General features: G+C 43.0%; 1 protein-coding gene across 5 annotated transcripts in view; it reads left to right on the forward strand.

The window, feature by feature from the left end:
• The window catches only part of prkg1b (protein kinase cGMP-dependent 1b), a 161560-nt gene that overhangs the window by 107358 nt on the left and 40292 nt on the right, over positions 1–13910 (forward strand). For all 5 annotated transcript variants that reach the window (XM_029684708.2, XM_029684709.2, XM_029684706.2 and 2 more), the window contains 2 exons: positions 7722–7799; positions 8120–8214. In XM_029684708.2, the coding sequence (XP_029540568.1) occupies positions 7722–7799; positions 8120–8214 (173 nt within the window). The remainder of the gene's footprint in view (positions 1–7721; positions 7800–8119; positions 8215–13910) is intronic.

Genomic DNA, 13910 nt, shown 5'->3' on the forward strand with positions numbered 1-13910 from the left:
ATACTGTGGATATTCACGCTTTAAAATAGGTCTGGAAATGTAACTAAACTGCAATTTGTAGTCATTGCAATGTTCATACTAGTGGCAAGGATTTTCAGGTCTCCTGTCCTGGGCTGACAGAGCCATTTTAATTGATTTGAGGTCTCATCTGTAGACAGTAGCTCACCAGACACAACCTGAGGTAAAAACTCACTGACAACCTCTAACCTCTGGTCTGACAACCTCTGGTCTGCAATAATATCTGTGTATAATTAGGAGACCACGGGACATGACCAGGAAGAATATCCAAATTAGACTATAACCAGAGCCCAGATTTACAGTATTCCTAGTCAGGTCACATGGTCAGGTCCCTCTGATCAGAATATCAGAATGCTATCAACAGTGTGTCTAGTTTCTTGTTGTTAACTCTAAATGACCTCTTGCCGTAGATCTATGAGTAAGAAGGAACAATTATATTTGTAATCCCAACCTCAGAGCAGATCGCTAAGCCTCTTACTATTTACTGGCATGCTGATGGTTCCCAAAACTGTGGTAAGTGGTCCTCGGGACCACTCGAGCATCTCAGACATATTACATTAGGTATGCAAAAATGTATCTCTACTGTCTTTCGACCTCCAATTTTTAAGCTAGTTAATTTCAGAACAAGCAAATGAGCTCTCTGATGTTCGTTTTTAATTGGATGACTTGACCTCCAGTATCTTGTTTCCAAAGTTTCCAAAGAACATTTGCTAATGAAAACCACATAAATACAATTACGGCATGCTTTCTCTATCAAAGTCAAATGAAGTATTAGCACAAAAATCACAGGGGGATTTCTTCTTCTTTTTTTGTATTTAAAAAAATGTAACCTTTTATGTAACTAGGCAAGTCAATTAAGAACAAATTCTTATTTACAATGACGGCCTACCCCGGCCAAACCCAGACGACACTGGGCTAATTGTGCGCTGCCCTATGGGACTCCCAATCACAGCCGGATGTGATGCAACCTGGAATCAAATACATGTCATGGTTATCTTAGTGTATTGGATCAATAGAGGATTAGCTCCATTACGAACACACAGCCTTATTTCTAAACCAACCAATAGAATGTATCTTGCCATGTTTTGTTTGTTAAAGTGTTTTTCATTGGTACCAACTGCTGCTTCTGAGTCACCCTGACTTCCACAGCCCTTAAAGAACCACAAAGGAATTACATGCGAAGGGCAAACACAAGTCTGAGTTATACTTCATATGATGAAACAGTATTCGGGGTTGCAGTCATATCACAATCGTGCAATCCACTCCATAGTTCCCTAGGTGTTTCAGATGCATACAACTCGAATGTATATTCTGTTTCTATGTTCAGACACAGAATGCCCTATTGGTTACCAAGACACTATCCCTCTCCGACTGACTGAAATAAAACATGAGGAAAACCCAGAATGTTCAACCAGTTGAGAGCATTGAGCTCCAAAGGGGGCTGATGATAAATGTGCGGCCATGCAGCGTGGTGGAGTTGGGTTACCCTGTAGGAGTGGGAGTGGGGGCTCTTCCCAGGCATGAAGTGCCCAGGGCAGGCCAACCTCTCCCCTCAGGCTTCCTCTCTGATCCCCCTTCCTCTACAGTAATCCTGCCTGCTCGGTCTCTGCAGATAACCCACGCCTGCTGGCTTACTGCGAATGTGTGTGTATGTGTGCTTGCATGTGTGTGCGGGTGCGATTAGTTAAAGAGTGGACACATCCCCAGAATACACTAGAATCAATCAGACCTAATGCACCTGCAGAACGATCAAAGAATGGTATTCAGCATGGAACAATACAATGCAGACAATCTCCTTGCCCAGTTTGTTTGTTGTCATGGTGATTTGCCTAGACATGAAAATGTGATTGTAAAAATGGCATATTGCTAATTGCGCAGTTATCAGTCGTTCCTTATTGAACCTCAGCGTTAACACCATCCTCTCTGGATGTGTGATGTGTTGTGCCTCGAACTACAGTAGTGTTTAGCTTCAGTGTTTCCCGAAAGAATAGACAGGCATTGTACTAACATCAGGCTCAGAGATGGTATTTACCTTGATTTACACGAGGAAACTCAGTGGGGAAGGTTACAAATGAGAACATTCGGGAACCTCAGGCAAACGCACTTACCAACAACTTCTGTGATGCGTGGCATTTCATTGAAGACTCGGAGATGTTTCTCATTACTTACTGTCACTCATCATTTCAGTCGGAAATCTGCAAAGATCTATCTATGTGAATCCAGAGGAGTGTTGTAGCGTGTGTCAGTGCGTGGAGGCAACTAATTTAAGTGGTAATGTTTTCCTCCAAAAGATGTGATGTGGAGGCTTCTTTGTGACATGGGGGCTGGATTATGGAACCAGCTCATAGAGCCTTGCAGTGTAGGATAAGGAAAATGCTACTGCAGGAGCAGAACACCAAAGGCATGATAACTGGAGAATCTACTTTAGACCACAACTACAGGGGAATCCCCTGGGTGTACAGTGTGGCCAGTGGCTAGTATAATCAGAATACATTTTGTTTGTACAAAACGGCATCGTTTTTTTTCTTACATTGTCTTCACACTTAGTTTAAGTGACAGGCGCAATAAGAGCCTTTGACAGCACCCCATCTACCAGTTCATTCACAGTTAACCCTCCTATGGTGTTACTCTGAAACGGATGACAGGCTCCTCAAGCACACTGGGAAGAGAAACAAACTCATTACGTCACGAGCCATATCAGCTGTAACAGAACAGCAGAGTAGGTCTTGGATTCTCATTCCACATGCAAATAAAAGGAGACTGGGGCACCCAAGTAAGAAAGTAACTGATTCTTGTCAAACGAAAGTGATAGATACGTAAAGTCAAGGAGTAATTGAGTGTTGTGGAGCAGAATGTTCTGCGTGTGCCAGGGCACCGTTTCATCATGGCACTTCATCCAGGCCTTTCCTCTCTTTTAATGACTTGCCAATTACATAATGAGAAATACCCACTACCTCCACTCCAAGACTACTGTTTGATGTTTAGCCACCATTCACAATGAAAATAAAATCTTAAGATTCTCCTGGTAAGTTATAACTTTTTAAAACTCAACACATTAATTACTTCTCAACTCATCTTTGAAAGTGCGACTCAAAAGATGTTGGGATGTTTTAAGCAGTTTGCACTAGTCTTATATGTATGCTATGTAGTTTAGCTACTGTATGGGGACAAGTATCTATCTAAATGTCCCTTTTTCAGGACCCTGTCTTTCAAAGATAATTCGTAAAAATCCAAATACCTTCACAGATCTTCATTGTAAAGGGTTTAAACACGGTTTCTCATGCTTGTTCAATGAACCATAAACAATCAATGAACATGCACCTGTCGAATGGTCGTTACACCAGGAACGCACAATTCCTCCATCAGTGCTCAGACTGTCCGCAATAGGCTGAGAGAGGCTGGACTGAGGGCTTGTAGGCCTGTTGTAAGGCAGGTCCTCACCAGACATCACCGGCAACAACGTCGCCTACGGGCACAAACCCACCGTCGCTGGACCAGACAGGACTGGCAAAAAGTGCTCTTCACTGACGAGTCACGGTTTTGTCTCACCAGGGGTGATGGTCGTACTGCTCATTCTGTGCATGATTTTCTGCGAGACAGGAATGTCAGTGTTCTGCTATGGCCAGCGAAGAGCCCGGATCTCAATCCCATTGAGCACGTCTGGCAACTGTTGGATCGGAGGGTGAGGGCTCGGGCCATTCCCCCCAGAAATGTCCGGGAACTTGCAGGTGCCTTGGTGGAAGAGTGGGGTAACATCTCACAGCAAGAACTTCCAAATCTGAAGCAGTCCATGAGGAGGAGATGCACTGCAGTACTTAATGCAGCTGGTGGCCACACCAGATACTGACTGTAACTTTTGATTTTGATCCCCCCTTTGTTCAGGGACACGTTATTCAGTTTCTGTTAGTCACATGTCAGTGGAATTTGTTCAGTTTATGTCTCAGTTGTTGAATCTTGTTATGTTCATACAAATATTTACACATGTTAAGGTTGCTGAAAATAAACGCAGTTGACAGCGAGAGGACGTTTCTTTTTTTGCTGAGTTTACTACTCATTGGAATGCCCATTCCTTAGCAGAAACCGCTCTAGACACAGGGGGTTTATTTCAATTTGGGAGAAAGAAAAACAAAGTCTGGGTCAGCCCAAAAAGTAATGTTCCCTTTAAATTAGCTATTGATTTTTGTTCTTCTCCGTCTTCATGGATTTTTCCCATGCAGTTTCAATGAATTCTTTTGCCATTTTCTTCCAAGCCTAAAAATATACTAAAGCAGAGAAATAAACTAGAAAGCGCTGTTGAAAGACAGTTCCCCTTTATCACTGCTGATGACTGATCCTCTCGACCTACTCTAACTGGTAAATAAATACTGACTAGGATAAACACTCTTTACTCTAAAAAATAAATTGGTGAGCTGTGTTTGTTTAACATCGTTTACTGTACAGTCATTCCAGAGCTGGAGAAACATATATTATACACAGTACCATGGTGCCTGGTATGAAGAAACATATAGTATACACAGTACCATGGTGCCTGGTATGAAGAAACTTATAGTATACACAGTACCATGGTGCCTGGTATGAAGAAACATATATTATACACAGTACCATGGTGCCTTGTATGAAGAAACATATAGTATACACAGTACCATGGTGCCTGGTATGTAGGAACATATAGTATACACAGTACCATGGTGCCTGGTATGAAGAAACATATAGTATACACAGTACCATGGTGCCTGGTATGAAGAAACATATAGTATACACAGTACCATGGCGCCTGGTATGAAGAAACATATAGTATACACAGTACCATGGTGCCTGGTATGAAGAAACATATAGTATACACAGTACCATGGTGCCTGGTATGAAGAAACATATAGTATACACAGTACCATGGTGCCTGGTATGAAGAAACATATAGTATACACAGTACCATGGTGCCTGGTATGAAGAAACATATAGTATACACAGTACCATGGTGCCTGGTATGTAGGAACATATAGTATACACAGTACCATGGTGCCTGGTATGAAGAAACATATAGTATACACAGTACCATGGTGCCTGGTATGAAGAAACATATAGTATACACAGTACCATGGCGCCTGGTATGAAGAAACATATAGTATACACAGTACCATGGCGCCTGGTATGAAGAAACATATAGTATACACAGTACCATGGTGCCTGGTATGAAGAAACTGTACAGTATCAAGAATGTTAACAATGCAGATATGAATCATGGTGGTATCAAACCCCCCAGAATCATACGATGGATGTGTGTCCAAGCAGGCAGCAGTTGAATTGGGAGTAAGAGGTTTATTTTTAATTCCAGACATCTGGGCTTGGTCAGCTAGGGGAGTGGGCGGCCATTCCCCGTTCCCACACTGTTCTGTTCTGGCCCATACAGAGCAGAGCATGTCAATAGTTCACTGTTTTCCATCTGATGTGTGAGGGTAATTAAGCAGCTACAGATGTAGAATCAACATTTAATCGCACGGTTGCAGGAGAACTTTCTTGCATTGCAGGAAATGTCAAACTTGTGGTGTATTTGAGGTTTAAGAAGGCTTGTGAAAGTCCATTAATCCACACAATAATTCACATTTCCTTTTGCTGCGGGATTATTTTCCTGCTTTAGCAAACTGGCTCAAATTAAGATGCTACACCTGTATCACCAATCGATGGGTGGCAGACGGGTCACATGCTAAACTAAAGAGGAATGAAAAAGGAATGTTACCACAACCTGTCAATCATCATTGAATACAAAAGATTGGAAATAATGCAATCTATTTATTATTTACATAAATTATTTCATGCATAGTGATGATACATAAACTACAGGCCATGATTTCCCCTTGATAAGCCTGCCCATTATACCAAGGAATCTCATTTCCGATTTATGACCCTTCACTCCATCTTTATTGAAATGGTTCTGCTGTCTATTTTAAATGAATATGGCGGCTTCGAGCTCCAGTTGATCTCTTTCTTCTTGATGCATGAAAAGTCAAAGTTATTGGTTATTACTAATCCATAAAAACCTGCTATTATCTACTCTTAACCTCAGACCTATTTATCTATCATGGCTAATGTACTTTTATTTGAACACAATCATCCCTACTGTGTTTCATTATACCTTCCACCAAAGTCTGCTTAATCTAGTGCTACCTGTATAGGAGCTCAGTTGACTTCCTGCCACAACCGAACAGTGGGAAAAGAGCAGCTAAGCCATGTCTGGAGTCCTATAGCCTGGGGGACCTGACTCTGAGCTGTTGCTGTGTGCTTTTCTTCCTCCCCGGCCTACAAAGAGGTGTAATGAGTTCGCACTCCGGAAATATATTGCATAAAGCTTACTTCATTATTCATTACTTTCTTCTTTCTTTTTTTTTTTTACTGCGTCATGGATCGATCACACAGACGTTTCGCCTTTACAGCCTTCTTCAGTGTCTAGGTACGATTTATTTTCATTCAAAACAGCATTTGTAAAGAAATACAGTTGAGCAGCAGGTGCTTCTAATCAGGGTGGCCAATCAGGGACGTGGCTTTTCTGGTCTACCTGTATACAAATTAGTCGCGAAGAGATACAGGAACATAGGGTAGGGGAGCGGTGCACGAAGGCCAACTCACAAATCAATCGGCGCAGGTGTTCGCTCATCTAAATACCTCACATCAATTCATGAGATAGCCCCCTCAATGTACATCAGACAAAGCCCATTCATAAATATGTGGGGCCAACTCATAAACGTTATGCAACATCTGATATGGACAGTGAGTGTTCTTATAACAGTCTGAATGTGGCTTATAGGATGGAGGTGAAATCTATTCTCCATTCAAACCGTGTGGAGATACAGAATGTAATGTATATATCCACATGGCTTCTCTTTGGAGTCATTTGTTGTCATAGTTACCTCCCCTAAGTGGTGGGTATACTTTTTCAATCAAGACGCAACGCAATTCATTCATAGAATGTTCTACTGTTCTATGAAGCGTCTCGCAGCTGGCGAGGTGAAATCTTGACGTCTAAGAGCAGATTTACGTTCTCCAAGATGTACTTTCAAGGTGCGAGATTAAAATAACCCAAATGAAATGTCCGGAAGGGAACTCTGAGGGTAGTCCCTGATTGGTCCTTTAGAACTGCACAGTGATACACAATAGTACCCGTCAGGGGGAGAATGAATGACAACATAAATGATATGTTAACAGAACATGAAATGAAAAGGCTCCTAGTTGATTTTACTTATCACCCAGCAGTAGATGTTAAAATGTCTCTCCTTCTTCCTTCTTCATCTGAACACATCTGAGCAGAGGGAAGGAGGGGGGTAATGATCGGAAACATGTCACTGCTTGAAAGGGAAACACTTCACATAGGAGCCCTGCTGCCAAGGTCTGATGTGAAGCAGCAGCAGCCCTATATCTCTGTTTCAGTCCCAGTCTGATAAATGCAGGCTGTTTCATTCAGAAAAAGGAGAATGTATCATTTTTAACATCACAAACTGATATTGATGTCATTCTTGTCTTCTTTGGTCTCGTTTGTCAGCACATGGTCTGTGTACACAGTGAATTGATTTTCCTAACTGCTATTCTGCATTGGGGCAACTGGTGGTGATTCAACATGGTAGTTGGTTGCCTGACAGAGGCCTGTCCTCAGCCAGACCTCTTCGTCCAGTTCAGGGCGGTGCTGAGTGACACTTCTCTTCCTCTCCTTACAGACGCACTACGGGGACGGGGAGTACATCGTCAGACAAGGAGCCAGAGGGGACACCTTCTTCATCATCAGCAAGGGGAAGGTGAGGGAGGACACCATCAACATCATGTAGACCAACCATTCAACTTTATGAAGAGAGGTGCATGTATTAATAGCAGAGGTGCATGGCGTCAGTGGGGCTAGCCAAGGAATGTCTGCTATGGTGATTACAGTAGAGGTTAGTTCAATGTCATTAAGAGGTGATCTTATCCTCCTGAGGGTATATGCTCAATTTGTGATGGAACTCCCTGCCGTTAAATCGGAATTGTTGCTATTTTAAGCTGTCTTTCCCCTTCCGTGTGGTTTTCGGAATGAGGCCCCTCTATTAAAGCATTGAATGACTGCTGATCTCTTTTCTGACAGGTTAATGTCACCAGGGAGGATTTGCCCAATGACATGCCTGTGTACCTGCGAGCCCTGGGCAAAGGAGACTGGTTTGGGGAGAAAGCCCTGCAGGGGTATGTTGATTTATTTCTGAAAAGGCCATAAAGATTTTTCAATACTGAGTGAAACCTACTTCTTTCCAATCTCCTCCAGATATAGTATGTAAGTGATTGGAATATGTAATACCGGTATACAACACCCCACTCTGCACATTCAGTCCAAGATCACTTCATCGGGACCAAGTGGAAGGTAGAGAGTAAAAGAGAGATAGAGGGAGAGTTTGAGAAAGAGGGTTCGGATAAGAGTGAAGAGGTGATCAGGCCACCACACTGTGTGTCTATCATAGTGAAGAGCCCCACCATGTCTGAACAGTCAGCAGCCTCTCTCAGATCACACTTAAGGGAAAGTCACCCCAAAGTTCAGCTTTTCACATATTACAATTCCCCCGCTGTTGCATATTGTTAACCTGTTAGAGGCCATGGAGGGAGGCACTATTGCTGAAGAGATTGTATTGTGGAAGAGAGGTCGTATGGAAAAAGTCAGATCAGTTGATCAAGTGGTGTGTATTATGAAGTACTGCATCACATTTGATGTAAAGTTATGCAAGTATCATCAAATCAAGATCAAATTTATTTATATAGCCCTTCGTACATCAGCTGATATCTCAAAGTGCTGTACAGACCCCAGCCTAAAACCCCAAACAGCAAGCAATGCAGGTGTTGAAGCAAAATTCCCTAGAAAGGCCAAAATCTAGGAAGAAACCTAGAGAGGAACCAGGCTATGAGGGTGGCCAGTCCTCTTCTGGCAGAACATGGCCCAGATGTTCAAATGTTCATAAATGACAAGCATGGTAAAATAATAGGTCTGGGACAGGTAGCATGTCCGGTGAACAGGTCAGGATTCCATAGCCGCAGGCAGAACAGTTGATACTGGAGCAGCAGCAGGGCCAGGTGGACTGGGGACAGCAAGGAGTCATCATGCCAGGTAGTCCTGAGGCATGGTGCTAGGGCTCAGGTCCTCCGAGAGAGAGAAAGAAAGAGAGAAAGAGAACATTAGAGAGAGCATACTTAAATTCACACAGGACACCGGATAAGACAGGAGAAGTACTCCAGATATAACAAACTGACCCTAGCCCCCCGACACATAAACTACTGCAGCATAAATACTGGAGGCTGAGACAGGAGGGGTCAGGAGACAATGTGGCCCCATCCAATGATCCCAGTGGAAAGAGGGGAACTGACCAGGCAGAGACCGCAAGGGCGGTTCGTTGCTCCAGAGCCTTTCCGTTCACCTTCAGACTACACTCAATCAAATGACCCACTGAAGAGATGAGTCTTCAGTAAAGACTTAAAGGTTGAGACCGAGTTTGCGTCTCTCACATGGGTAGGCAGACCATTCCATAAAAATGGAGCTCCATAGGAGAAAGCCCTGCCTCCAGCTGTTTGCTTAGAAATTCTAGAGACAATTAGGAGGCCTGTGTCTTGTGACCGTAGCGTACGTGTAGGTATGTACGGCAGGACCAAATCAGAGAGATAGGTAGGAGCAAGCCCATGTAATGCTTTGTAGGTTAGCAGTAAAAACCTTGAAATCAGCCCTTGCCTTGACAGGAAGCAAGTGTAGGGAGTCTAGCACTGGAGTAATATGATAAAAAAAATTGGTTCCAGTCAGGATTCTAGCAGCCGTATTTCGCACTAACTGACGTTTATTTAGTGCTTTATCCAGGTAGCCGGAAAGTAGAGCATTGCAGTAGTCTAACCTAGAAGTAACAAAAGCATGGATTAATTTTTCTGCATCATTTTTGGACAGAAGGTTTCTGATTTTTGCAATGTTACGTATATGGTAAAAAGCTGTCCTTGAAACAGTCTTGATATGTTCGTCAAAAGAGAGATCAGGGTCCAGAGTAACGCTGAGGTCCTTCACAGTTTTATTTGAGACGACTGTACAACCATTAAGATTAATTGTCAGATTCAAAACAGAAGATCTCTTTGTTTCTTGGGATCTAGAACAAGCATCTGTTTTGTCCGAGTTTAAAAGTAGAACGTTTGCAGCCATCCACTTCCTTATGTCTGAAACACAGGCTTCTAGCGAGGGCAAATTTGGGGCTTCACCATGTTTCATTGAAATGTACAGCTGTGTGTCATCCGCATAGCAGTGAAAGTTAACATTATGTTTTCGAATGACATCCCCAAGAGGTAAAATATATATTGAAAACAATAGTGGTCCTAAAACGGACCCTCGAGGAACACCGAAATTTACAGTTGATTTGTCAGAGGACAAACCATTCACAGAGACAAACTGATATCTTTCCGACAGATAAGATCTATACCAGGCCAGAACTTGTCCATGTAGACCAATTTGGGTTTCCAATCTCTCCAAAAGAATGTGGTGATTGATGGTATCAAAAGCAGCACTAAGGTCTAGGAGCACGAGGACAGATGCAGAACCTCGGTCTGTTGCCATTTACCACCTTCACAAGTGCAGTCTCAGTGCTTTGATGGGGTCTAAATCCAGACTGAAGCCATTTCGTATACATTGTTTATATTCAGGAAGGCAGTGAGTTGCTGCGCAATAGCCTTTTCTAAAAATTTTGAGAGGAATGGAAGATTCAATATAGGCCGATAGTTTTTTAATATTTTCTGGGTCAAGGTTTGGCTTTTTCAAGAGAGGCTTTATTACTGCCACTTTTAGTGAGTTTGGTACACATCCGGTGGATAGAGAACCGTTTATTATGTTCAACATAGGAGGGCCAAGCACAGGAAGCAGCTCTTTCAGTAGTTTAGTTGGAATAGGGTCCAGTATGCAGCTTGAATGTTTAGAGGCCATGATTATTTTCATCATTGTGTCAATAAATAATTTGGGTGTCTCTCTTGATCCTAGGTCCTGGCAGAGTTGTGCAGACTCAGGACAACTGGGTTTTGAAGGAATTCGCAGATTTAAAGAGGAATCCGTCATTTGCTTTCTAATAATCATGGTCTTTTCCTCAAAGAAGTTCATTAATTTATTACTGCTGAAATGAAAGCCATCCTCACTTGTGGAATGCTGATTTTTAGTTAGCTTTGCGACAGTATCAAAAAGAAATTTCAAATTGTTCTTATTTTTCTCAATTAAGTTGGAAAAATAGGATGATTCAGCAGCAGTGAGAGCTCTTCGATACTGCACTGTACTGTCTTTCCAAGCCAGTCGGAAGACTTCCAGTTTGGTGTGGTGCCATTTCCGTTCCAATTTTCTGGAAGCTTGCTTCAGAGCTCGGGTATTTTCTGTATACCAGGGAGCTAGTTTCTTATGAGAAATGTTTTTAGTTTTTAGGGGTGCAACTGCATCTAGGGTATTGGGCAAGGTTAAATTGAGTTCCTCAGTTAGGTGGTTAACCTATTTTTGTCCTCTGACGTCCTTGGGTAAGGCAGAGGGAGTCTGGAAGGGCATCAAGGAATCTTTGTGTTGTCTGTGAATTTATAGCACGACTTTTGATGCTCCTTGGTTGGGGTCTGAGCAGATTATTTGTTGCAATTGCAAACGTAATAAAATGGTGGTCCGATAGTCCAGGATTATGAGGAAAACCATTAATATCCACAACATTTATTCCATGGGACAAAACTAGGTCCAGAGTGTGATAGTGACAGTGAGTAGGTCCAGAGACATGTTGGACAAAACCCACTGAGTCGACGATGGCTCCGAAAGCCATTTGGAGTGGGTCTGTGGACTTTTCCATGTGAATATTATAGTCACCAAAAATGTGAATATTATCTGCTATGACTACAAGGTCTGATAGGAATTCAGGGAACTCAATGAGGAACGCTGCATATGGTCCAGGAGCCCTGTAAACAGTAGCTATAAAAAGTGATTGAGTAGGCTGCATAGATTTCATGACTAGAAGCTCAAAAGACGAAAACGTCTTTTTTTTTATTGTAAATTGAAATTTGCTATCGTACATGTTAGCAACACCTCCGCCTTTGCGGAATGCACGTGGGATATGGTCACTAGTGTAACCAGGAGGTGAGGCCTCATTCAACACAGTAAATTCATCAGGCTTAAGCCATGTTTCAGTCAGGCCAATCACATCAAGATTATGATCAGTGATTAGTTCATTGACTATAATTGCCTTTGAAGTAAGGGATCTAACATTAAGTAGCCCTATTTTGAGATGTGAGGTATCACGATCTCTCAATAATGACCGGAATGGAGGAGGTCTTTATCCTAGTGAGATTGCTAAGGCAAACACCGCCATGTTTACTTGCCCAACCCAGGTCGAGGCACAGATACGGTCTCAATGGGGAAAGCTGAGCTGACTACACTGACTGTGCTAGTGGCAGACTCCACTAAGCTGGCAGGCTGGCTAACAGCCTGTAGCCTGTAGCCTGGCCTGCACCCTATTTCATTGTGGAGCTAGAGGAGTTAGAGCCCTGTCTATGTTGGTAGATACGACGAGAGCACCCCTCCAGCTAGGATGGAGTCCGTCACTCCTCAGCAGGCCAGGCTTGGTCCTGTTTGTGGGTGAATCCCAGAAAGAGGGCCAATTATCTACAAATTCTATCTTTTGGGAGGGGCAGAAAACAGTTTTCAACCAGCGATTGAGTTGTGAGACTGCTGTAGAGCTCATCACTCCCCCTAACTGGGAGGGCCTACTTTATGTGAGATACAGTACAGATGAAAGACAAAAGGAAAAATGCTTCCTCAAATTGTGTTTATACTCTTTGTTTGTAATGGTTTCATCTCACTGTGTTAACCTAACAAAAGCTTTTCCCTTAGCATGACAGCTACTTGTTGTTCAGCCATTCGTCTCTGTACTTTTATAGCTGTGGAACAATGCTATTTAGGTCATTGGTCCTAAGGTGTAGAAAGCAGCAGCTATCACACTGATTAGAACAGTCTATCAATGAAGACCTGGGGCTCCTTCTTTCACTCAGTCAGTCAGTCATTGAGTCTGTGGTGTGAGGACAGTAATCCAAGATGGCGTAGCAGTCGGACGTCTGTTTTGTCTTCTCCCTTGTAAATATAATTTTCCTCTGTTTTTTTTCTTGTGTATATTTTAATCTCACTTTCCATGTACGGACTGAATATACTCTCCTGCAACCCGCCTCACCCAATGTGGTACGGATATGCTATTTTTATACTTTAGAACCGGAACCCCCATCAGCAGCTAGCCAGCTAACTCGGACACCAGCCAGCCTCAGCTTGGTCAATACCTGCCATTCTGCACAGAGTGATAGCGCAATATCCTTTTTCTCTACCATATCTCCGGATTCCTACCGCAAGTCCTGAACCTTTACACCGGATCATCGCATCTAGCTAGCTGCTATCTGAGTGGCTACTCCTGGCTAACATCTCTGTCCCGAAGCACCAGTTAGCCTTGAGCTAGCCTCGAGTAAGGCCCATCTCCCGGCTAGCCAAAGAGGTCCACCAACTTTTTCCATTTGACCTGGACCCTTTACTTCCGACACAGAGCCCCCCCGATCCATCACGACTGGTCTGCCAAGGTAACCGTCTGAGGTGGTTTCAACAGGCTACACATGATTTGATTTGATTTGATTTGATCCCTAATGTCAATATGCCTTGTCTATTGCTGTTTTGGTCAGTGATTATTGTCTTATTTCACTGTAGAGCCCCCAGCCCTGCCCAATATGCCTTAGATAGCCCTTTTGTTCTACTGGTGCCTCTAGAGACAAAACCTCTCTCATCGTCACTCAATGCCTATGTTTACCTCCACACACATCCTACCATACCCTTGTCTGTACATTATGCATTGAATCTATTCTTCCACGCCCAGAAATCT

This window comes from Oncorhynchus nerka, linkage group LG16, assembly GCF_034236695.1.
Source record: "Oncorhynchus nerka isolate Pitt River linkage group LG16, Oner_Uvic_2.0, whole genome shotgun sequence".
Classification (NCBI taxonomy): Eukaryota; Metazoa; Chordata; class Actinopteri; order Salmoniformes; family Salmonidae; genus Oncorhynchus; species Oncorhynchus nerka.